This window comes from Dasypus novemcinctus, chromosome 8, assembly GCF_030445035.2.
Source record: "Dasypus novemcinctus isolate mDasNov1 chromosome 8, mDasNov1.1.hap2, whole genome shotgun sequence".
Classification (NCBI taxonomy): Eukaryota; Metazoa; Chordata; class Mammalia; order Cingulata; family Dasypodidae; genus Dasypus; species Dasypus novemcinctus.
The window spans coordinates 88,171,862-88,197,113 of NC_080680.1; the positions used below are offsets into that span (position 1 = coordinate 88,171,862).

At 50.6% G+C, this 25,252-nt stretch overlaps 2 protein-coding genes across 15 annotated transcripts in view; one reads left to right on the top strand and one right to left on the bottom strand.

The window, feature by feature from the left end:
- Window positions 1-22,583, bottom strand: part of LRRC8A (leucine rich repeat containing 8 VRAC subunit A) — a 29,318-nt gene extending 6,735 nt beyond the window's left edge. Inside the window, exons 1-4 of one of the 4 annotated variants that reach the window (XM_058302276.1) lie at window positions 22,427-22,559; window positions 18,696-18,802; window positions 6,574-6,777; window positions 1,671-3,835 (exon numbers count right to left, since the gene is read on the bottom strand). In XM_058302276.1, the coding sequence (XP_058158259.1) occupies window positions 1,671-3,827 (2,157 nt within the window). In that variant the 5' untranslated portion in view covers window positions 3,828-3,835; window positions 6,574-6,777; window positions 18,696-18,802; window positions 22,427-22,559. Of the gene's footprint in view, window positions 1-1,670; window positions 3,836-6,573; window positions 6,778-18,695; window positions 18,803-22,426 lie in introns of all 4 variants that reach the window. The other 3 variants (XM_012526998.3, XM_058302275.1, XM_058302277.1) reach the window with 3 other exon arrangements.
- LOC101428984 (kynurenine--oxoglutarate transaminase 1) overlaps window positions 21,980-25,252 on the top strand; it is a 42,313-nt gene continuing 39,040 nt past the window's right edge. For 2 of the 11 annotated variants that reach the window (XM_058302278.2, XM_058302279.2), the window contains exon 1: window positions 25,014-25,164. Coding sequence is in view for 1 of the 11 variants with exons in the window: in XM_058302281.1 (XP_058158264.1) it covers window positions 24,878-25,164 (287 nt within the window). In the remaining 10 variants the exon portion in view is untranslated. Of the gene's footprint in view, window positions 22,089-22,682; window positions 22,781-24,862; window positions 25,165-25,252 lie in introns of those variants that run through there. The other 9 variants (XM_058302285.2, XM_071216920.1, XM_058302283.2 and 6 more) reach the window with 9 other exon arrangements.

A 25,252-nucleotide genomic window follows, 5' to 3' on the forward strand; every position in this document is an offset into this window, starting at 1 on the left:
TCCCCTGATGCCCCACACAGTACTTGGCAGAGTACAGACAAAGGGTCTGGAATGAAAGAGAAAGTCTGAATCAACTTCAAGGGGCAATTTGGCTCAGAGAAAAGTGGTCCCAGCTCCAATGCAGTGCTTGGGGTAAATCACTTGGTCGTTTCTCTGTATATTAAAGAAGGGGTTGAATTTTAGCTAGTGATTCCCAAACTTGAATTTTAGCCAGGGGAATCCAATTTTACTGTTCCACCCCATCAGAGAGGATGATACTCTGGAGTAGAGCAAACAGACTGAACACTCGCCCTTCTCCATACTCTCACACATTTTGTAAAAGTCATAATTTGCAGAGAGGGGGATAAGGACTTTCACAATCCCTAAACCATGGAGGAAATGGATTACCTTGCAGTAAAAGAGACTTCGGGACAAGAGAAGAAATGACTTCTAAGTGGTCAGGGGCCTGGAGTGCTGGGGCCCGGAGTGAGGCTGGATAAAGTCTATCCTTTCCCAGGAGGCTTGGGTATTTTGCTAGAGAGAGGCTGCTGCTGGGAGGACTCAGCAGGATGATGGGAGTACCTGCCACCACAGGTGGTTGCAGCAACTGCTGAATAAATCAGCAGGGGCTGCTTTAGCTCCACTGCCTGTGATGGGTGCAGAGAGATGGTGGCTTCCAGCACCGCCCCACTCCACTGTGAAAATCTCCACCCTGAAAGAAAGGCCCAGGAAGACTTACTCTTGCACATGCCAATCTCCTTGCAGGTTCCCAGGAAGGGGTGGGCAGGGGGAAGTCACCTTCACAGCCATAATGACTTTTGTCTCTACTGCAAAAGCCCAGATTGTAAAACCACAGAAACCTGCCCTCAACCCCACCCTGCCTTGCCTCCAGGGAGGGGTTCTTGGGTGAGGGGCTTCCCCAGCCCTGGCTCCTTCTGATGATCCACCCTAAGCTGGGTAGACACCAGACAAAAGGTTGCCACCAACTGTCATAAGGGTGTGGCCTCCTACACTGCCTGCCCCACAAAGGTTTGCACAACTTCCTCTTCATAAAGGCAGGTGGTGACAAGCCAGCTCCAAGTAAACCCAACTGTGCCCTCCCCCGACCCTCAAAAGAGCAAAGGGGAGTGGATAGTGCACAATTCTAGGAGTTGTAGAGACCCTATGGTTTTGCTTTGGCAAGCCCCAGGCATCTGCAGCTTTTGTCCTTGGTGGATCCAGATTGGCCCCTCAGCTCCAAACCCAGTGTGGACAAGCGGAGGAAGAAACCGCAGGCTCCAGGCTAAGTCCTGCCTCCTACATCCCAGTCCTGGCAGAAAACCACAGGCCTTGGACCGACTCATGCACATCCCTGCCTCTGACACGGCCCAAAGTGCGCCTTGTGACAGGCCCTGCCTGACTGTGCCATCCCTCCTGGCAGCCCCACCCTGGTCAGAAGAACTCCACGGCTGTTTTGTGGCAGACAGGCTCCCATCCCCAGAGATTCTGATTCAGCAGGTTAGGGGTGGAGCTGGGAGTCTGTATTTTTAACAAGCTCCCCCGCAAGTGATTCTGAGAACCACAGGTAAGGACTCCAAGCCTGGGAACTGGGAAACTGGACTTTGTCCTGAGACACTGGGCCTCCTGCACACCCACCAGCCACCATGAGTCAGCTGCCAGCCCACATGTTGGGCCCCGGCCGGGCCACTCACCCGATTGGCTGTGACAGCCAGATTCTGGAGGTTCTGCAGGAGGCCAATGTCGGAGGGGAGGAAGGTCAGGTTGTTGTGACTGAGGTCCAGGTAGCGCAGCTTACGGCAGTAGAAGAGCTGGGTGGGGATCTTTTCAATCTTGTTGCGGTTCAGGTAGAGGCGCTCAAGGTTGGTGAGGTTGCCAATCTGAATGGGGATGTAGGCGATGTGGTTGTACCACAGCTTAAGGCAGGTGAGGCGATGCAGGTGCTGGAAGCTGATGATCTCCTCAATGGTTTTGAGGTTGTTGTCCTTGAGGTCGATCTCTTGCAGGTTGTGGAGGCTGAAGATGGAGTGGGGGATGCGCTCTAGGTCACAGCGGATCAGTTCCAGCTCCGTCAGGTTCACCATCTTCTTAAGGCTGTTGAGAACAATAAGCTTGGTACCCTCGTTGTTGATGGACAACTTCTGCAGATGCACTCCCACGTCCGTGACCACCTGTGGCAGCTTGCTCAGGTTGCTCTTGAGCCGTAGCACCTTGAGGCGCTTGAGCTCCCGGAGCCCGTCAATGACAATGTAGCGGTTGTTCTCCGCGCTCAGGTTGCCCGTCAGGTGCAGCTCCTCCAGGGTCTTCAAGCTGTAGATCCACAGAGGGATCTCCTTGATGTCAGTGAACTTGATGTGCAGTGCCCTCAGGTTCTCGCGCAGGAAGGCCAAGGCAGGAGCCTCAATCTTGGCTGCCGTGTGGTATAGCCACAGCTCCTTGAGGCCTGTGAGCTGGGCAATGCTGGGTGGGATGGTCACATCAGGGATCAGCTCCAGCTTCAGCACTTCCAGCTCCACCAGGTCAAACACAGTGTCAGGGATGCCACTGAGCATGAACAGGTGGAGCTCCAGCTTGTCCTGCGCGTTCTTGGTGAGTCGCTGCCGCAGCTTGTCCAGTGTCCACTCATTGTTGAGGTTGAGCTGCCGCAGCTTGTTCTCACTTACCTCTGACAGAAAGACGGCAAAGCGCTTGGAGTAGAGTGGGTCATACTGGTCGATGAGGTGAAGCATGAAGGCAAAGTCATTCTTGACGTCAGGGATGTCGCTGTAGCTGCTCTCCTCACGGATTGACTCGAATGAGTACTTCTTGAGGGAGCGCCGCAGCATCCACCACAGCGTGTACATGCAGATGAGGCCGTAGAAGATGACCAGGCTGATGTAGAAGGACGCCAAGATCTTGAAGAGCGTGGCCAGGGGGTGGGCACAACGGTAGGTACGGTAACCCGTCAGGCTCTCGATGTCCACAGTGCAGTCCACATCAAATTTGATGTTGTGCACGTAGTAGACAGTGTAGCAGATGATGAGGATGAACTTGATCACCTTGATGATGGTCTGCCGCATGTAGAGGCGGTACACAATGTCCCCCTCTTCCACGTGGGTCCGAAACTTCTTTACCTTCTCAAACAGTGCCTTGGCCTGCTCCCCCTCCTTCTTGTCCAGCACGCCTGTCTCCGAGCGATCCACGATGCCCTGCTCAATCCGTGACTTGGTTCGCTGCAGCATGGGCACAGTGGCCTCCACGTCCTCGCTGACTGTTGATGACTTCTTGTCCATGGAGCCATTCATCTTGCTGAAGGCCGGCTTGGGGTCACTCTCCTCCACTACTGTCTCCGACAAGGCCCGTGTGGTCCAAGGTGAGTCAAAACACTTGAGCAGGATAGACACAAAGTGCTCCAGCTTGGAGCTGGTGCGTGGGAATTTGAACCAGAAGTTGCTGCAGGCCAGGAAGATGAGCGTGTGCAGAAGCACCAGGTAGGGGAAGTACTTGGCAAACCAGTGCAGGCGGTTCTCATAGCACACAGCGTCCACATAGTTATACTGGTGCCGGTCCAGGTCGTATCTGATGCCTGTGGGGCCTGTGTCAGGGGTCGGCAGGAGCGTGGCGTTGGGGTAGGTGGGCTCTGGGCTGGGAGCTGCCCAGCCCCGGAACGAGTCGTTGCAGGAGTCCTTGGTGACCCACTTACACGGCAGGCAGATCATCTTGTCCTGGGTGACCTGCAGTGTCCCACCGAAGACTGCAATCATCAGCATTACGATGGAGATATAGTCGGTGAACACGTCCCACCACGGCTTCAGGATCCGATACGCTGGCTGCGTGTCGGCAAAATAGCGGAGCTCTGTCACCGGAATCATGGTTCAACCTGAAAGGGACCCGCAGGAAGGGGTTACCACGGGGTGGCCAGGCTTCCCTGGGAAGGAGTGGTCAGGGGAAGGAGACAATTTGGACCTATTGTCCAAAATTCCACTGCAAGACTAGCTGTGAGCTTGTGACCCCACGGGGCAGGCCACAGAACAGCTCTTCTCCAGAAACGGCGTGGCCACCTGATGGCTGGGAAAACACCACTGGGGAAGAGAGGCAGACTCCCCATTGAAAAGAGAGGAAGACTGTGCCAGAGATATTGGGGCTCACACTGACAGAGCAGTAACACAGCCTCCCAACACTCCCTACCCACCCACTCCCAACCCCCTTCCAGTCCTTTCCTGTGTGTGTGTGTGTGTTTAAGTAAAATTGTGTTTTTTTCTGTGCACATTATTTTGTAACTTGGAATGTAGATTTTTAAACCAAGGTTTAAATACCTGTGTTTTGTCAAATGGGTCTCTTTTCTCTTGGGAGAAGAACTAGAGAACACAGATTATGGGACTGGGCCTCTTTATTTTGGTAATTGATAATATCAGTAACAATGATGGTAACAAACCCTTCACGAAACAAGATCTCCCTTCAAATGCCAAATGCTTCTTGCCCCAGCCTTTCTACAGTACTCTGGGACACTTGGGGAAGGCAGGAGGAAAGCCAAGTGTCTGAGCTCCCTATCTGAGGGAGGTGGAAATGGGGCACTTAAAGAGAGGCAACAATGGTTACATTTGCTGAGGGACAGGATGTGTGCCCCCCGACACTGGGTAAGTGCTCTCACAGAATCCCTTTGCCACCTGGGAGGCAGGCCTAAGGGGAACTAAGGCTCAGAGAGGTGCAGTCACTCTGCTAGTAAGTGGCAGAGATGAGATGAACCCAGGCCTGCTCTCCACTGCTGCGCTCATGTCCTCACTACTGTGCAGAGCTTGGTTTCCACTCGACCAGAAACAGTAGTACCAAGAGAAACGGAGCCCAGGAGTCCAGTTCCCTGGGTTCCCAGAGCTCAGGTCAGCACAGGGCCAGGGGACACCGCCACCAGCCCTGGGTGGCAGCTCCGGCCCAGGGGCAGCCCTCCAGAGGCCAGGTCCCAGGCCAGTATGAGCACCCACCCCACAGGAAGGCCCCAGGCCCTCTAATAACCAGCTGGCTCCTCACACCGCCCACACTCCTGGGAAAGCAGCACTCCGGGGGAAGGCTGCTGAATCACACAGCCTGCCTCCAGCTGAGAGACACCCTTCCCACATCCAGGGCGCTGGCCTGAGGACCGAGGACAGGAAGGGAGGAGGGGCCAAGACGAAAGCGCCCGAGAGCATGCAACAGCCCACATGCAACAGCCCGCCTCAGCAGAGTCCCGTAAGAGACTGCCAAGGGCAGGATGCCAGGCTTGTGGGGGTGGTGGCAGTTTATGAGTGGGCAGGAAGTGGTTACAACTTCACTGTACTTCTGAGCGGGGAAGTGGGGTATGTGTCAGTATAAAGACTGCTCACAGTGGAGTTACCTCAGAGTCCCTGCTTTATACATATTGCCTTCCTGACTCCCCCAGGCTCCAAGGCAGGAAGTGTTCACAGCTGTTTTATAGGTGAGAGAACTTGAGGGTCAGAGAAGTAAAACCCAAGTTAGGAAACAGTCCGTTTCTTTCTTATGTCTGAGTCCCCTCCCCACTCTACACCTGGTCTCTAAGCACATCCTGAACTCCGTTCAGCCCTTGGGTAGGTTCAATGAGGGCAAGAAAGACGAGCAAGCTGTGGCCCTGCCTCAGTGCGCTTCTGGTCCAGTCGAGGAGAGCATGGGAGAGACAGGGGAGTGCCCAAATAGCGGGACCCCGTGTCAGGTGAGGGGTAGCCACGGCTATGGCAGGGTGTTCAGGCAGGAGAGATGGACGCCAACTCCCTGCTGGGAAGTGCTTCATGGAGGGGATGGTCTCTTTCATAGGGGTGCTGTGGCAGGGCTAAGGACAGACCCACCCAAGGCAACACCTCCCCTCCAAAACCCAGAAAATGGGCCCTAAGGGTGGAAGGGCCCCAGTGACACTGCCAACTGGGGGAATGCTGGCATGTGCCAGTCCTGTGCCAGTCCATTCCCATTCCCACTGTGTGGAGGAGGACAGGGAGGCTCTGAGAGGAGGAGGCATGGGCCCACGGAGCAGAGCTAAGTCACTGTCCTCTCTAGCCGTGCCCAGGCCTGCCCTCATGTGGGTGGCCTGTCCTGAGGGGTCACCCTCCAGCTGCCCCCATGTTCCCGCTTCACTTCTGCCACCAACTTGCAGTGTGACTCTGGACCAGTCACTTTCCCTCTCTGATGGGCTGTTGGGGCAATCGGGAGAAAAGGTGCATGGGAAGCGGATTTGGCTCAACTGAGAGAGCATCCGCCTACCACATGGGAGGTCCAGGGTTCAAACCCAGGGCCTCCTGACCCGTGTGCAGTGCTGATGTGCACAAGGAGTGCCGTGCCACACAGGGTGTCCCCCGCGTAGGGGAGCCCCACATACAAGGAATGCACCCCATGAGGAGAGCTGCCCCATGTGAAAAAAGCATAGCCTGCCCAGGAGTGGCACCACACACAGAGAGCTGACGCAGCAAGATGATGCAACAAGAGACAGATTCCCAGTGCCACTGACAAGAATGCAAGCAGACACAGAAGAACAAACAGCAAGTGGACACAGAGAACAGACAATGGGAGGATGAGGGGGAGGGTAAAGAAATAAATAAGAAATAAAATCTTAAAAAAAAAAGAAAAGGGGGACAATACCTCACAAAGCTGCGATGAAGAGTCAGTGCAATTTCAGGCTGTTAAAGCGCTCAGTGCCAAGTGGGGCGGGCAGTGCATTTCAGCTGGTGTTATCACCTATCCTCAACCTCCTCATCACCTCGATGAGACCAGATGCTCCTCGAGGACAAAACCTTCAATACACAGTAGGTTTTCAAGAAATCCAGAGGTCTGCCAAGGAGACACCTGAAAGAGGGATAGGGTGGGAGTGGGGTGCAGGGAAGAGCAATGGTCTCAGGACGTGGTGGGGAGGAGGCGGGCAGCAGCAAAGTTTCAGATGGATGTGGAATTGAAAGGTCTGGGTAGGGGGAAGGAAAGAAGCTAAAGAAACTGAGGCTTTGCTCCCCTTCCTGTTCCTGCCCAATCCTGGGGGCCCTGGGGAAGGAACTGGGTTCCTCACAGGTGGGGAGCTCCAGCTGATTCTTCCCTGCAGCTAGGCAAGGACCCACCCCAGGAGCTTGAACACTTGATGTGACTAAACATCTACAATAGTACAGTTGAGCAGCTCCCCATTTAGAGACTGATGGGGTCTCATACAAGCCTGGAGGTGCCCATGTTTTCATGCCCATTTTACAGATGGGAAAATTGAGGCTCAGAGAGAGGTCATGTGCCCAACTTTCACTGCCGTGTAAATGACAGGGACAACTCTTTCCAGATCTGCTGTGGAGTACAGACTAGCAGCAATTCCAGGGTGACTGGGGTGGGCATTCAGATGGAGCAGACTCCCATCCTCACAGCCATCCCTGGTGGCACAGGTAGGTGTGGCCAGGAAAGAACAGGAAAGGAAAGGGGGCAGATTCAAGGGAGTCGGGATCTTTTCTCCAAGTTATGGAAACAACCTTTTCAGGAAGTTTCCTGCCAGACAGTGCATTTGTCCCTTCCCTGTATCTAGCCTTCCGTGGCTGGCGCTGCCTCTTAGAAGAGTGGTACGGCTTCCTGACCAGGGCCTCAGTCTCCTCATGTAGAAGGGAGCAGAGAATCAGTCATACAAGTATCCACATTTTATAAAGGGTCGACCAAAGTACCAAGGAGTGGTGGCTCCAGGCCTCTGCCCACCTAGACTCCTCCCTTCCAAAAGTCTGCAGCCTTACCCCAGGGCAGACTGTAGAGCTCTGGTCCCAAAGCTACCAGCACCATCATAGACACCCCTTGTTCTGACCATTCCTGCCCACAGCCCAGCAGAAAGGAAGAGGTGCTGTCCAGGAGCCAGGACACCCTTCCCCTCTCGCACCTTGGTTTCCTGTCCATAAAATGGTGGTAGAAGATGCCCCACCTAGCTCTCAGGACATCGAAAAGATCATAAAAATGGAGTTTCCCAAACCACCTGTGGGTGGGACCTTGGGCAGGTGGAGAGCAAGTCCCTCACAGAGGTGAGGACATGAGTTTGAAGGGGGGGGGGTGTGTGTGGACACAGCCTCAGCTCTGCCCCCAACCAGCAGAGAGACCTGGGCAGGTGACTTCACCTCTGAGCCTTGGTTCCCTGTGGAATGAGGCTAAAGATAAGCACTGCCTCAGGCGCTGCTGGAAGGATGGGACCTGAAATACTCAACACACACTGGCAGCAGGTTCAGGACCAAAGGCTGAGGGTGGGAGTGAGTGGCTGGAGGAGAGGCAAACAAAGCTGTCCTGGCCCTCTGGGAGCTTTCCAACAGCCACTTGCTGAATGAACGAAAAGTGTGTGCAATCAGAGCACTAAGGAGTCCAAAAGGAAGAAGGAAATCCTGGCGGGCTCACAGATACCTGACAGACAGACAGAGTAAGGTGGGACCTGACACACGGCAGATGGGCAATGAATCGTACTTTAAAGAAGCCACCAGAATTTTTCAATGGAATGAAGTAACATTGCATGTATTGCTATTTTGAGAAAAAAGTGAGATAGAGAATTAAAAAAAAAAAATACAGTCCCATTTTGATAAACTCTTAACCAATATTCTCTTCACTTTGAGGGGCTCTCTCATGGATGGAAGGAGGAATCAGAAATCTAAAAAGGAAACTTTTATTTTCTAAGTCTTACATTTCTGGAATGATTAAATTCTTTTTACCAGCATGCATTGCCTTTATAGTATATATCACCTAAAAAAAAAAAAGTGGTCTTCTTTGTAACTTTGGGGGCACTTTCAGGAAGGCAACAGGAAGTCAGGTCAGGTCAGGTCTCAACCCCAAGAGACGGAAAATTAGGAGAAGATTCTGAATGGAAGACAAAGACAAAAGGTTTGAAATCAGGATGGCTGAGAAAAGACAAAAAGGGTACATATCTTCCTTTCCTCTGACTTTGTTCTATTTATTTCTCCTTCCATAGAAGATGCACCAGTTTCAGCTAAAGACTGGAACCTCCGAGAGGTCAGGGACTAACACCCACCATAAGGTGGGGAGCCCTCAGCTGCGACCCTGGTAAAGCTTAGGATGTAGTGGCAAGAGACCACACAGGAGTGGGGGGGAGAGGGATAGAAGCTCTACACGACAGGGACTGTTCCAGAGTCATCCCGGGCCCCCCATGCAGAGCCAGGAATACAAAGTAAGAGCTTGTTGAACTGAGTTAGGCCCAGGATAGAGGTGGGATGGAGGAGGGCAACTGTCTGGGAAAGACTCTAGAACAAAGATTCAGTTACAGGGATGTTCATCACAGTATCAGTCACACCCCATGAAAACTGGAAACAACCCAGATACACATTATTGGGTAATTAAATACTTATTAAATGGTCACATGATGAAATACTATGCAATAATGAAAACATGTTAGAGCAAAACATTTGATGACATTAAAAAATGTTAAGTATGTTGAATGCAAAAAGTAGTTAACAACAGTGGTAGGGTAATCTTATTGCTGTAGATAATACACATATAAACACAGGAAAGCCTTGATAGTGAGATTAGGCTGCCTTTTTTTTTTTTTAAGATTTTTTAAATTTATTTCTCTCCCCCCCGCCCCGCCGTTGTCTGCTCTCTGTGTCCATTCGCTGTGTGTTCTTCTGTGACCACTTCTATCCTTATCAGCAGCACCGGAAATCTGTGTTTCTTTTTTGTTGCGTCATCTCGTTGTGTCAGCTCTCCGTGTGTACGGCACCATTCTTGGGCAGGCTGCACTTTCTTTCCCGCTGGGCTGCTGTCCTTACTGAGCGCACTCCTTGCACATGGGGCTCCCCTACGCGGGGGACACCCCTGTGTGGCAGGGCACTCCTTGCGCTCATCAGCACTGCGCATGGGCCAGCTCCACACGGGTCAAGGAGATCCAGGGTTTGAACCTCCTGTGGTAGGTGGACGCCCTATCCATTGGGTCAAGTCCACTTCCCAGGCTGCTTTTTATAATCCTCTTTCACCCCAAACTTACTTCTATTTTTTATCATAAACATATGTTAATCAGGCAATTAAGAAAAAATATTTTTTAACTCACTATTTCAAAAGATACAGAATAGCTAAGACAAACTTGGAAGAGTAAGGTGGGAAGAGACACCTACCAGACCCTGTGACTTAGTGTAAAGTACACTAATTCTGACAATGTGGTATTGATGTAGGGATAGAAGGGTAGAGCCCACCAACAGATCCTCACATTTCTGGAAACATACTATATGACAGTATTGGTTTTGCAGGTTAGAGGTAAAGAACAGGTTTCCATACACAGTGCTGGCTCTCAATTATGCCCATGGAAAAAAGCACAAACATAATTTCCTGATGAACCAAAGACCAGAGGCAAAACTTGAAAACATCTAAAGAAAATTCTCAGGAAATGGATTTGGGTCAACAGAGCATGCACCAGTGGGAGGTCCAGGGTTCAAACCCAGGGCCTCTTGACCCATGCGGTGAGCTGGCCCATGTGCAGTGCTAATGTGCGCAAGGAGTGCCGTGCCACGCAGGGGTGTACCCCACATAGGAGAGCCCCATGCTTAAGGAGTGCACCCCACAAGGAGAGCCGCCCCACGCAAAAAACAGCACAGCCTGCCGAGGAGTGCTGCCACACACTGAGAGCTGATATAGCAAGATGACGCAACAAAAAAGAGACACGGATTCCTGGTGCTGCTGACAAGACTGCAAGCAGAAGAACACACAGTGAATGGGGGGGAGAGAGGAAATTTTTTAAATTGAAAAAAAAAAAAAAAAGAAAATTCTCTAAGAAACTATCTTAATGTGTTTAAGATAGGGAAAGATTTTTTCTTATACAAACCCATACAGGAGAAGACTGATACAGTGATAATACTAAAGTTAAGGGAAACAGACTTTGGCCCAGTGGTTAGGGCGTCCATCTACCACATGGGAGGCCCGCGGTTCAAGCCCCAGGCCTCCTTGACCCGTGTGCAGCTGGCCCATGCGCAGTGCTGATGCACGCAAGGAGTGCCGTGCCACATAGGGGTGTCCCCCGCGTAGGGGAGCCCCACGCGCAAGGAGTGCACCCATGAGGAGAGCCGCCCAGCGCGAAGGAGGGAGCAGCCTGCCGAGGAATGGCGCCGCCCACACTTCCCGTGCTGCTGACGACAACAGAAGCGGACAAAGAAACAAGACGCAGCAAATAGACACCAAGAACAGACAACCGGGGGAGGGGAGGGGAATTAAATAAATAAAAATAAATCTTAAAAAAAACAAAAACTAAAGTTAAAACATTTGCATCTCAAAGGACATGGTAGCCAAGTGAAAAGAAGCCACAGACTAGGAAAAGATGTTCACAATGTGTAAAACCACCAAAGAATTAGTATCCAGAGAACAAATTAAAGACTCCTATAAATACAAAACTATTCAAGAGAAAAATGGCAAAATATATGAATAGGCAATTCACAGAAAAAAATACAAATGGAAATTAATGTATGAATTAAGTTCCAATCTCATTAGCTGTCAGGGAATGCAAATTTTAAAAATTGGATTCCATTTCAATCCTTTGATGGCAAAAATGTTGAATTCCTGGATGAGGAGTTAGGGTGCACACACCCTACGACCCAGCAATTTCTTTCTTGAGTACACTCCTTAGAGAGTCACTTTTCACATACATGAGAAGCCAAGGACAAGAATGCTCACTGAAAAGTTGTTTGTAATGGTAAAAGATTGGAAACAACTTAAATATCCATCAACTGGACAAAGGATAAATTGTCCTATTCACACAGTGGAATGCTTTAAAGTAATTAAAGTTAATGAACTACAGCTACATGTATCAACATGGTTATGCCTTGAAAACAATGTTGAAACAAAAATCAAGCTATAGAATGATACATTATATAAGGTTTGCTATAAGTATACATCCACATGGAATGAAGGCAATGGGATTGGGGAAGACACTTCGACTGTATCTGAAACATTTTATTCAATTTTGACCCTGAAGTGCTTGTTGTTATTGTTGTTGTTGTTGTTTTTCCAGGCAGTACCAAGTATTGAACCCAGGACCTTGTATATGCAAAGCAGGCATTCAACCACTGAACCACACCTACTCCACTTAAACATTTTATTTATATATATATTTATGTGTCTGTGTGCATCTGAAGCAATTATTACAAAACATTAAGGTCTGACAAAGTGGAGTCTTGGATACAAAGAAAGTTGTTCTAGTCTTTATACTTTTCTGTTTGCTTAAACTATTTAATCATAAAAAATTTACAAAAAAGAAAAAAGAACTACCCACATCCATTTTCTCCCCCTCCTGGCTGGTCCTCTTCCTCTGTCCTTACACATGCAGAAGGCTCCGCGGGCTGCAGCAGCCACTGTACTGGTTCTCAGGAGGACAGACCCAGCTCCTTCTTCCAACCTGCCCACTCCTCTCTGAGGACACTGCAGACCGCGGGCACCCTGCCTGCTGGTCCTGCCCTGCTCATGGGAAGACCAAGCAATGGGTGAGAGGCAAGACAGACTTTTCTGACAAGGCAGCACCTGGACAGGTGGGGAAAAGCAGGCCCAGGTCCTTGCAGCAGAACTGGTGCATCACGGTCTCTGGGGGACTAAATGAGCAGCCCAGAGAGTCCCCATCCTCCCCTTGGTGGCAGACAGATCTGGAGGAGTGCAGAGAGTAAGAGATTTGGAGTTGGGAGAACTGGTTCAAAGGACTGCACTCTAACTATAGCATAAAATACTTCCATAATGAAAAAAAACATAACTCCATGTCCTCAAGCAAATTATTTAGCCAAATTTCTGTTTTTACTACTTTAAAATAAGAATAATACTAATTACCTCACAGTTTATGTACAGTGGCCCAAAAGACATCCAAAAGATATTATGTGAAAATAGTACATGCTGAGCAGTATAGCAGTACATGAAATGCATGATCTCATTCTTATTTAAAGTATCATATCAGTAACAAAGTTATTACTGTACCTGTAGAAAAATCAGGAAGGCTATTCACAGAATTATGTGTGGTCAGGTCTGAGGCTATTAAGATTGTAGAGGGTTATCTATATTTTACTTTCTTCTCTTCCTTTATTATATTTTGTGGTTTCTAAGGATTGTAAAAGAATTTACAAGTATCTGCCAACTACTCGGTTCGCCCATCCCTCTCTGCCCACCCAAATAACACACACACACCCTAACAGGGCTTTAATCCTCACAGACCTGCCACTTACAGGAAACAATGCCACACAGTGGGTAGCGGCTCAGACTTTGGAGTCAGGAAACTCAAATGCCAGCTCCACCACTTCCTTGCTGTAGGCCTCAGGGGAATGACTTTTCCTTTTGGAGCCTCAGTAAAACTGAGAATGGGAATATTACAGTACCAACCTCAAAAGGTTACTGCAAGGATTAAAAATAAGATAAAGTCCTATGTGTCAAGTATATCTGGCACCGAGTAAGAGCTATTGTTACACAACCCTACCTGCTTCCATAGAACACCTTTTTAGAATTCAGTGGGTGAAGCAGACCTAAGTGGGCTCAGCAGCAAGTACAGACCAGACAATACAGGGGCCCCCGGGACCTCTGGGGATTCACGGACCACACTCAGAAAGCCTCAACCTTCTGGAGACCCTCCTAGGCTCAGGATCCCGAGAAAGGCCAGAGGCCCTAGAGTTAGTGGTCGACTCTCAAAACCACCCTTTAGGTGTCAATCCTGGTCCACATTATCAAGTTCCTCTTGAAGTCTCTTACAGACAGGCAAGGGAATCAGAGAAATGACATCTTGCTCCCTCTATCCAAAAGGGAGACCATCCAAGCGTACCCAAGCCCCAATCAGCCTACAGAGATACAGCAGAGCTCCCACACCTGAGTGGCGGCAGGCAGGGCACAGAGGGCCTTTTGTTAAAGCACAGAGGCGGTGGGGAGAACTTCCTGGCAGGAGTGGGGCAGAAGCTGGTGCCCCTCCTCCTTGTCCCACAGTTGGGAAGGCTGTCTCTCCACCACTGTTCCGGGGAAGGGGGGAAGGGCCTTTCCCAAGAGGCCCAAGGAAGACACTGGGTCACTGGCCTGGTCCCGGGAGGGCTCCAAGCCTGTGAATCTGCTTCTTGGTCAGCACCACTGGGCCACATGTTTCCTCTGGTCCCAGAGCCTACAGGGGGAGGAAAGGTATCACCCAGCATCTGGCATGCACAGCCCCCACTTCCACCCAAGAGTAGCGCACTGCCCTCTAGGCCCCCACACCCAACTGGGGTGAGTCAGAGACTGCAGGCCAGGGGTGTTACCTGGCTTGGCACTCAACCTGTATACCAGGGCACACCCTCACTTCCCCGGGAAGGGAGCGAGGAAGCAGTCTGGGACTGGGGGAAGGAGGCCTAGCTTCGATTCCCTCTCGTGGTTCAGCGGGGCCTCCCAAACAAGTTCGCCTTCATGCAAACTTGAAAGACACGGCCTGAATTTAGGCATGGCCTGACCTTAGGCATGCAAGGGTGAAGGGTGACAGGTGAAGGACAAGCACACAGAGGCAGCACACCAGTCAGGCGTGAGAGGTCCCAGCACTGCGCTGAGCACTCCCTACACCTTAGCTCCTAGTTGCCATGCAAATCAGGAAAGTGGCTTCCTCAAATCCAGCTCTCCAGTGGAATGACAGATCTGTTCCTTGCAGGGTTGTGGTGAGACTGAATGAGGTAATCGACAAAGTTCTGTGGAATAGCACCTGCCATATATGAAGGCTCAGTAATCTCAGCTGCTGTTCTTATGATGGTAGGCTTTATCCATCTCTTTATAGGTGTGGAGTCTGAGGCCTAGAGAAGTGAAGTGACTTGCCCAAGGTCACATAGCTAAAAGTCAGGTAGAGTTCACCTGACTCCAAAACCTATCTTTCCATTATAACAAGCTGCCTCAAAGGTAAGCAGGTCTCCTGGGCTTACGTAGGTGCTCAGACTCCTGAAGATGCTTCCTGGGACAAGACCCTCTTTTCTTGCATATGGAGGGGGAGCAGTACATGGAAACAAGGTCTCCATGGGGTACCTTGGCAAGCCATACTCAGATGTCCCTGGTCTCTCAGGTACAGCTTTAAGGAAACTTAAGAAGGGAGCCCAGCTGTGGGTTTGGGCCCAGAAGGCAGTGTGGAGTAAGGGCCAGTGGGGAGATGAGTGTAGGGGGTGCCATGAAGAAGGGACAAGACCTACTATGAATACCAAAGCGGCCTTCCTAGGAAGGTTAAGAAATGTGGGCACAACTGCCCAGGATTGGCTGTAGACACATCTTCCGCTGAGATGATAGGGGACTGGGCACTGGCCAGGCCCAGCCAGGCAAAGAGGCCTTGCCATTGACAAGCGACCTACTGCCCCCGTCTTGGGCTGGAAGGGGTCCTACTCCCAGGGACCCTGATATATAGGGAGCCAGCTGAGAATTACAAGGCACTCCCCTGGAGCTGGGACTCCCAAGCCACCTCCATCTCCACCCTCACTGCCCAGCGTGTACATCATGTGGATTTCGCCAGAGGGCACAAGTTTGGCAGCAGTGACTAGGATTGCATTTGCCAATGCCCAGGTGGCATATGAAAGCTGTGGAATTTTACAGCCACTTTTACTCTGGTGGAACATGGCTCTACGCATGAGGCTGTACAGCAGCAATCTATTTAATTATAAAGTTTAAAGCCCTCAAGAGATGTTTAAATGTAGATGAACTTGATAACAGAGAATGTAATAGCAGAAACAAGTGGGAAAGATCCACGAGGAGCAGTGAATGTTAGTGGCTGGGAGTAAAAGTCCTCCTCAGAACCACTGTCAACACCCTGCTCCACAGCCTAGAAGAGGAAAAGTTAAGCGGCCCCCCTCACACATACCCACAAATCCTGGGAAGTCACTGAAAGACTAACCTTCAATCTCCCCTCCAGGGACCCTGCTTCTAGACCAGTACTGGCAGTCGATGGACTCCTTCACTAGAAGTGGGGACCAGGACTTAAAAGAACTGCCTCTAGTCAGTGTTTCTCACCGTAGCCTGTAGACCATCAGCCTCAGGACTGCCTGGGCAGCTTCTTCAAAGTGCAGATTCCTGGGCCCAGGCCCCAAGATGCTAATTCAGCAGGTCTCCAGTAGTGAGGCTGGGGAAACAGTATTTTGAACAGGCACCCCAGATGATTCCAGCAAACCCCCAAGCCTGAGAATCTTGAGAAAAAGAAGCAGGCAATGGAAGGAAGGATAGAAAGAGCAAGGCTGCCAAGCCAAACAGACCTGGATTCTGACTTTGCCACCTCTAAATTGTATTATTTTAGGCAAGAGACTTATCCCTCTGAGCGTTGGTCTCATCTATAAAATGGCAAAATATAGCTCCCGTACAAGCCTGTGATGAGGCTAAGATGGATAAATGCAGTGATCCAGTACACTCAGAATGCAGCTGCTCTAGGATGATTATGGGATGTAAATGCACTGCCTCTGGAGCCAGGAAGGAGGGAAAAGTTGGAGAAGTAGAGCACCATCGACAAGGCAGGCCAACTCTTGAGGCTCTCTGCCAGGAAACGTCTCATGAGAGAATAAAATGTGACCCCAAGAAAAGAATGGGGGGGAGAAGGAGAGGGCCAGGAGAGTGAGCTGAGGAAACCACCACATGAGGCAAGAGGCAAAGGCCTTATTTCCAGTCTTGACCTGCCAAACAACGCTCTCCTGGCTCCACAAAACAAGGCTTCCCAGCCCAGAAATCTCTCCTTGCCGAAACCCATCCTGAGGTCACTTATGCCCCAAAACAGCCACTTTAGATGCAGGTCACAGGTTGGATCCTTCCACTTCTCCCTGCCTGTCCATTCTCAAGACAAACACGGAAAGGAGCATTCCAAGGGCACCGAGACCAAGGCTTCCTCCAGATACTGGGAAGGTAAACCAAGTCAGGGACATCTTATTTCCGAACAGTCAAGGTGGGGGAGACTCAGGCAAACCCAATACTTTGTGTGTTTCCTTCCCCCACCCCCCAATCTGGGCCCCACCTCAGGCACACACCAGAGGCCAAAACCCCTCAGGCCGGTCCAGATTGTTCCCTCCAAGCTGTCCCTGGCACAGAGGATGAACTCTGATCTCAGATAAGGAGGACCCGCTGCTTGCAGCTTCCTGCTCATTGCAGCCCAGCAAGACAGACCTCAGTTCAGCCCTCCTCTCTCAGGGGAGTGGGCAGAGTTCCTCAAAACTAACAGGAAACTCCTACAGGGCAGGGCTGAGGTTTGCTGACCTTGTCCCAATAAACAGGAGAGTCGACAAAATCACACAGCAGGCAGGCATTTACCACCTCCTTCTGCTGCTGTAAATGCCGAAACAACTCAAAAATCCCAGGATGGTGAGGGAGAAAAGCAATGGAGGTGGGAGGAAGAGGGAGAGAGGGGAGGGTCAAGACATTCTGACAGGACTTGCAGGCCTGGAAAAGATGTCCAGGGGGCACTAGTAAATGAAACAAAATTCAGCTGCAAACTGGAGAGCTCTAACATGACCCAATTTTTTGAAAAACAAGCAAATGGTAATAACAGATGTGGAGGAATGTACCCCCTCCCTCCATTCACAGTAATCGTCCCTGGAGACCGGGATCGTGGGAGACTTCTACTTTTACAGTATACTAAAAATCCAAACTAAAAAAAAACATAAATATATGAGCATAAAAACATGAACATGCAACTGTGTTGATAATCACAAAATTTTTGAAAAGTTCTTATTTCTTTTAAAATCCAGGCAGGGGAGGCTCTTCTTTGTGAAAGCCCTTCTTTCACAAAAAGCTGAGATAGGAAGAGGATGCAGGGAGGTCTTGGGGCAGAGAGCCAAGTCCTCTAGGCCAGGATTCCAGGGATTTGGGTTCAAATCCCATGTCTCTGCCTTCCTTCCTGATGAGTTTGGGCAAATTGCTTTCTCACTCTGAGCCTCAGTTTCCATATCCGTACACAGGGGACAATCGCAGCTGCCCACGCTTCCTCAAATGATCAGAAGAGATCACTGATGTGGATGTGTTTTACAAATTATAATGCAGTCTTCACACACAACAGCTACAACTAGGGAACACTTTCTGGGACACACACTCTGCTAAATGCCTTACCCATGTCAACTTATTTAATCCTCAAAAAATTCTAAAGGAAGGTAGGAACTAATATTATCCCCTTTTCATAGATGAAGAAATTGACGCTCAGAGACATACAATGACTTGCCCAGAGCTCCTCAGCAATGACATGAGAGCTGGGACCCAAATCCAGGTCTGCCTACAGACTCCAGATGCTAACCAGTCTATGCTCCTGCCTTTAGGAACTGTTTTCCAAACTGCAGACCAAGGAACCCCATTCCCCAAAGACAGCGATGTGATCAAATAAGTGTGGGGAAACTAGATCTGTAGTTCCCTCTTAGAGATTTACCATGGTCACCTCTGAGAAGTCCTGCAGCAAGGAAAGCGAGTCACTCTTTCCCAAAGTTATCTGACTACCGTGACCAAAGAAACTGGTGTTCCGTGGAACACATCTTGGGAAAGTGGTCACAAAGCAGCATTATTAGCAACCCAGCTAACCATGATAAGATCTGGGGTGTGGGTGTGTGTGGGGGAAACGGTGTGCAATGAAACTTAACTTTGGCATTTACTAGTACAGCAATGAGATATTCCTCAGCTGGCCACTGAGTCAGGAACAGGAGGAAACTTCTGTTTTCTGATACCTCTGTCCTGGATCCCTCTGGGGCCTACAGTGAGAACAGCAAAGAACTGCAGAAACATACATGCTGCCCTTTGCTCCTCAGGCTGGGGAAGATACCAGACCATATGCTGGCCTGGTGGGAGAGGGGCCCAGTCCTTACCCCACGGATGGCTCTGCTATCTGCGCGTCAGGTGTCGGTGCTGTGGTTGACCCACATCTGTCTGGGCAGGGTCCTGGCATTCCCTTTGCTCCATGGAAGATGCTTCCCTATGAGGAAGCGAAAGCCATTGTCAGTGGGGATGTGTGCACTGCCAACATTTGCCAAAAACCTATGTGATGCCAGCCTCTGGAGCCAGAGGAGAGAATCAGACAGGGTGCCCGCCTCTCAGAGCTTGGTCTACTGGGGAGATGCCAAGTCAACAATCACATTCTTGAGGTTCTGCTGGGGGAAATCCAGGAGCTATGGGAAGATAGCGGAAGCACAATACCCAGACCAGGAAGGTCAGGGAAGGCTTCCTGGAGAAGGTGTTGCCTTAATTGTCTCCTAAGGAACAGTAGGAGCTGGAGAAAGAGCATTCCAGGCAGAAGGAACTGCACATGTTTACTTGGAAGGGAGAGAACATCATATCTGGAGAATGCTGAGTAGTTCAGCCGGGCCAGATCTAGGGCCAGAGGTAGGAAGTAGTGGGGTCCAGACAAAGACACAGCCTCAGACATACAAAATCTACCTACCATCTATTAGTTAACAAGCATTTAGTGAGCATCTGCTACAGGCCAGAGACTCTGCTCAGAACTAGGGATTCAAGTGAACAGAGAAGTTGGCAGGGTGGGGAGAGATGTGTGATTAGACTACGATAGGGGCAGGGAGCTGTGGGAACAGAGAAGGAACATCTAAACCAGCTGGAAATGGATCACAGTCATCAGGGAAGGTCAAAGAATAAGCAGGAGTTAGCCAGGCAAAGAGAAGAGGGAGTTCTAGACCAAGGGACGTAGGAGCTAGGAGGAATGGAGCTAGGAGGGACTGTGGAATCTTTCAACCATTTATGCCATTGAGCATTTATTACAACTACTCGGTTCAAGGCACTGTGCTGGAAAACAAAAGCAGAAGGCAGGGTTCATCCTCGCAGGGATAGAGGTCAATGACCCCGCAAACCTCCATGGAGTGATGGCAACTAGGTATAAAAGCAGAGGCTATCCAAGTTAACCTCTAGGCCTGTCCCACCCTCCTTGGTGAGGATGAGGAACACCAAAACTCAGGCCTCCGAACTCCCTGTCACTGGTTTTTCTAGTCCTTCCTCCTCCAGGAAATCTACTCTGACCATGCCCAATGTATACATCAGAGATAAACCTTCCTTCCTCTGGGCTGCCTCTAATATTTCTATTACTATACTGGCCATACTATATCAGAATGAATATGTCTTCCTATCTGTCTCTTGTCCCAGATTGCAGCTCTGAGAAACCAGGGACTATAGTTTATCCATCTCCATGTTTTCATAGCACTATTCCTGGCCAGGACAGGAACTTACCCAAGAAAGGATGGTTAAATGGATGCATGCATACATGCATGAATGAATGACTCAATCAATCAATCAAGGAATGAAGAGATGGTGTGCTGGGCTTGAGGGCTCACATCCATCACCTCTAACTCCCCATGAGGTCTTAACCCATCAGCCTGTGCCACAGTGTTTCCATGTGAAAAAATTTTTTTTTTTAAGATTTATTTTTTATTTATTTCTCTCCCCTTCCCCCCCAACACCCCCCACCCCCCGTTGTCTGCTCTCTGTGTCCATTTGCTGTGTGCTCTTCTTTGTCCACTTCTGTTATTGTCAGCGGCACAGGAATCTGTGTTTCTTTTTGTTGCGTCATCTTGTGTGTCAGCTCTCCGTGTGTGCGGTGCCATTCCTGGGCAGGCTGTACTTTCTTTCATGCTGGGCGGCTCTCCTTACGGGCGCGCTCCTTGCACGTGAGGCTCCCCTCGTGGGGACATCCCTGCGTGGCAGGGCACTCCTTGTGCGCATCAGCACTGCACATGGGCCAGCTCCACACATGTCAAGGAGGCCCGGGGTTTGAACTGCAGACCTCCCGTGTGGTAGATGGATGCCCTATCCACTGGGCCAAGTCCACTTCCCTCCATGTGAAAATTTAGTCATTTCTATTCTAACAAGAGCAAGTCAGGAACTAGGTTAATTCCTTCCCTCAAACTCCTGCAGTCAAGGTCCAGACCAGGCCAGGCAGCAAATCAAGGCCCAGCCAGCTCTTTAACTTCTGACCTGCTGGGACAATCCTCAGATGTCCTGCTGTCCAGAAAGGACACAAAGTTTGCAGAGGAAACTTCTTCTTAGTGGGTGTATCCAAGGGATGGAAAACAAATGTGTCCAGCTGAGGTCTGGAGAAAGTTACAAACATTTCTTGGGTACCTGCTCTGTGCTCCACAGCCCCCAAAGGCAGAAGGGTATTAGATCCCACCCCAAAGAATGTCTAAGACTGGGAGGATAGAGTAGAGACGAGTCATTCATGCCCCAGCATCTCCCCAACAGCCCATCCTCCAGCACAAGTCATCTGTCCTTGCTTACCCTCATGAGCGGAGAAAACTTGACCTTCACCAAGGCAATGCCAGTGTGACTGAACCACCAGCTCTGCTTAGCCCCTCTGAACAAACTCCCAGGTCTCCCAAGCCTCCATAGGAAGTATCACCAACAGCAGACCTCCTTCTCACTCCTACCATCTGTTTGCCTGCCAGTCTGTTTACTCAAGAGAGCAGGATACAGTTTGGCAGGAGTTAAGGGTATCCCTAATGGAAAAAGTGAGAGAAGCCTTTGGAAGGCTGGCTTTCAGCTCTCCCTGTCACCTTCTCCCCAATTTATGCCCAATTTCCCTCTCCCTCAGGTTCTCTCCCTCTACATCTCATCCTCAAAAGCCTTCCCGAGGTAGGGCAGAGAAAGAACAGTCAGTGGAACTGTAGCTCACCAAGAAGCCACCTCACCCTTCTAGCCAAGTCCCCATCAGGACAAGGCTGTCAGACAACCCCAACCATCTCTCTTCCTTCCCAAAAAAGGGCATCAATTGCATCAGCTGAAAACCAGCCTGATCTTGGTTCACTCCAGCTCAGACCAAGGGGACAAGTGGAAGCAGGCAACAAAAAGAGCAGAATAGTCACAAACTCCAAGGACCCCAAATTATGTTCTATCAGCCTGGGAGCCAACTTTGCTAAATCTCCAGTTCACATAAAGCAGGACCAAGCCCAGACCTCATCGAATCTGACTATCCCGCCCATTTAGATACTCAGGACACCAGCAGGGTGGGGACCTCAGATCCCAAGCCTGTCTCCCCAGGAACCCCGGCTCAGGTAGGCTTCAAGAGCATAGCCAGGGATCCTACACGCAAATCAGGACGCTGCCCCAGCAGGTCAAGAGGAGGGAGGAGTCCAAGGGAAGGGGAGGGGGCCGGGAACCCACAAGAAGAAAGCAGGAGGAATCTTTGATGTCAGAAAAGAAACGGCAAGGATAGAGACCAGAAGTGGAACCTAGCGGAGGAGGAGGTGTTGTACGGAGGGGTGAGGATCTGGGGGAACCCAAGGGGTCCCTAAGGGGTATGAAGGAACGGAGGCGGAAACTCCTGTATGCGGAGGGCAAGGAGGCAATGGGGTGCCGAGGAGGGGGCTCGCGCGCCCGGGCACCGCAGGGAGGGTGGGGACCTGGAGACCTGGCAGATGGAAGAGTCCCGAGGTAAACCGGGGTGAGAGGCCGCGGGAGGCCCCCAGAGGGAGCCGGCCCGGGAGAGCAGAGCCGGCGCTGCCCAGGGCGCCAGGGGCCAGGCAGCTGGCCGGAGGCATGAAGGAATGGGTTTCGAGAGGTGACAGCCTGCGCCCCTTTCCCCACCCCACCCACTCACCTGGGCTTGCTGCTCCCGGCCGCCCAGCAGGCAGCCCCAGCCCTCAGCCGCTCCGTCCAGCTGCCAGCCGCTGCGCTCCTCCGGCGCCTCCTTTTGTTTGTCCCTCACTGCACCACTCGGCCTCCTCCGCCCCGGAAGTGACGTCACCGCCGGGCGCGACCGCGGTGGCCACGGCCTCGCCATCTTTATGAGGAGAATGTTCTCTGCGTCCTCATCCCTAACCCCCCCCCCCCCCGAAGGCGCCATGTTACTTCGGGGCGGAAGTACTGGAGCACGGGTTCGGCCCCCTTAAAGGGACAGGGACGTCTGTAACCTCTGGGCGCTCTTGGGGACGAGGGTGAGGCTGAGGTTGGGGTAAGTAACTGGCTGGGGCCTGAGCGGGGCTGCCTGGAGGTCTGGCGCCGAGGCCGGGAAGGCCTAATAACGGTTCCGAGTTTGATTGTGCTAAAGTGCTTGTTTGCTGCGTTTGGTTCTGCTAGTATAAGCAAGTGGATTCGCCGAGATTAACCTGTGAGTGACCCGCAGGAATAAATCGCGAGCGCTTTCTCTGATACGCGCTCAGACACTGGAGACCAAGCTGGTCTCCTCTGCACCTACATGTCCCTACCCAGGATCATACGTCCGGATGGGAAAAATGAAGTCCAAGGTAACTTAAGAAATCCGGGGCAGAGCCGCGGCTGGAACCCGGTTCTCTGACTCTAGTTCTTCAGTTCCGAGGATACTGGGTCATCGCAGTTCCCAGATTGATAATAGTAATGGCAACCAAGTTAAAAAATAACTCTTACGTTAATTATAATCCTACCGTACAATGGAAGGCTGTGCAGCCTCAAAAATGAAAAAAAAAGTCTAATAAGCACTAATCGGTAAGACTTCCAAGATACACCAGATGGCAAAAGGAGGGGCAGACAGAATAGTGTTAATCAGTGCTACCATTTGTTTAAAAGAACGTGTGTCTGCAGATGTGTGCACCAACCATCTGGTAAGATGCGCAAGAAGTTGGTGACCGTGTGCTTGGTAGGAGCTGTTTAGGAGGAATATACTCCTGTAACCTCATGGGTTGATTATCTATTCAAAATATGTGATGACGAAAGTAATGGCTCCCATTCTTCAAGTGTTCAGCCAGAGTCTGGCCTTAGCTGTCCCACTGGGGGGTCTTTCTGTTTTTCCATCTTTCTTTAGAGGAGGAAACAATCACAAAAAGCTTAGGGAACTTAGCAGTATTTCATAGCCAGAGAGTGGAGAAGCTAGAATTTGAGCCTTGTAGGATTTCACACCGAATGCCCAGGTTCTTGCTTATCCCATTCCTTTCTGAGAAGCCTTTTTGTTGTCACTCAGACAATGCCCAGCTTGGGGCCTGGCACACAGCAGGCATCCAGTTACTGTTTATTGACTGAACAAGTGGATCAGTCGGGAGGAGACAACCTGGTGCCGAGTGAAAAGAGGCAGACCTTGGAGGTCACAGCCCAGACTAGAGTGCACAGCCTGCCCCTTTCAAGTTTTGAGGTTTTGGACCTGCCACTTCCCTCCCTGGGCCTCCATGTCCCCACCTGTAAAAACTAACAATCTTGAATCAAGCTCCCTACTTGCATGCTTTCCATGCAAATTAGCCCCATTTTACAGATGGGTTAAGTGAGGCACAGATTGTGAAGAAAGTTTAGAGGCATTCCTACAAGGATTTGCTCCCTAGAGAGGTTGTTGGACTCTTCAGTCTCTCCTCCTTCATCTTCCTGGGATCATCAGTAGTAATGCTTTAAGGATCCACTGTGTGCTGGCTGAGCTGCCTGGGACTGGAGTTTTTTTTCTTGGGGTCTAGCGAGGGTAACAGACAACCCAGTAGTTAGGATCTGTGATGAGTGCTGTGGTGGGTGGATACTCAGGGCCTGTGGGAACACAGGGGAGTGGCAACTGGCTCAGCCCAGGTAGAGTCAAGGAGGGCTTCTCAAAGGAGGTGATTTTTAATCTGCAACTGAAAGATGAGTAGGACATCTCGAAGGAGAAATGATGAGGCTGGAGACTTAAGCAGAGGTGGGCTCATACCTCAGGCCCTGCCTCTGGGTCCACTAAGGAGTTGAGAATGAGTTACATGCTCAGGGGCTGACCTGAACAGAGATGTGCAAGATGGAAACATTCAGTCCAGCATCTGTGTGACTCTTCCTTTCCTCCTGGATAATGCCTCCATTAGGCATTAACATGCCAACCTCTTGACTTCCCACCCTCAACCACACTTAGCCTTCAAAGAGTAGGCTGTCTGATTTTCTAATCTAAGTGGGGGCATAAAGGAACACAAGCGGATTAATAGCAATGAGGAAGTTCACACCAATGCCTGCACCCCTCCCAGCCTCATTTCATTCTGTCCTGGAGCAGCAGCCCCTTGCTGATATACAAACTCTGCCTGGAGTAAATAAAGGAGGTCCTTGGGCCACAGGACATTAGCTTCTCCTGTCTTCCCAGATGTCCACACTTGCCTGGGTTCCCCGGTTGTCAGTATGCCAGGACACCAGTCTGACCAGGCATGGACATGACCCTACCTCTGTAGCCAACAGGCCAAAGTCACTCTGGCTGCAGTGGGAGATAAATCACTGTCACCTCTGCCCTAACAGATGTGGGGCATGTCCCATCCCTGTAAGGCACTGCCAGTTCCCTGGAAGATTTCCAAAATTCTCATTCCACTTCCTTATTACTGGAGAGTGGTGTGAGCGCTGGAGGTCTCCTGTTTTTTTCTGGGATTCTGACTTGGGGTAAGTCATTTCCCCACTCTCAGCCTCTGTTTCTCCATTGTAAAACTGACACGACCTTCTCTAAGGTTCCTGTCAGCCCTTGGGAGTG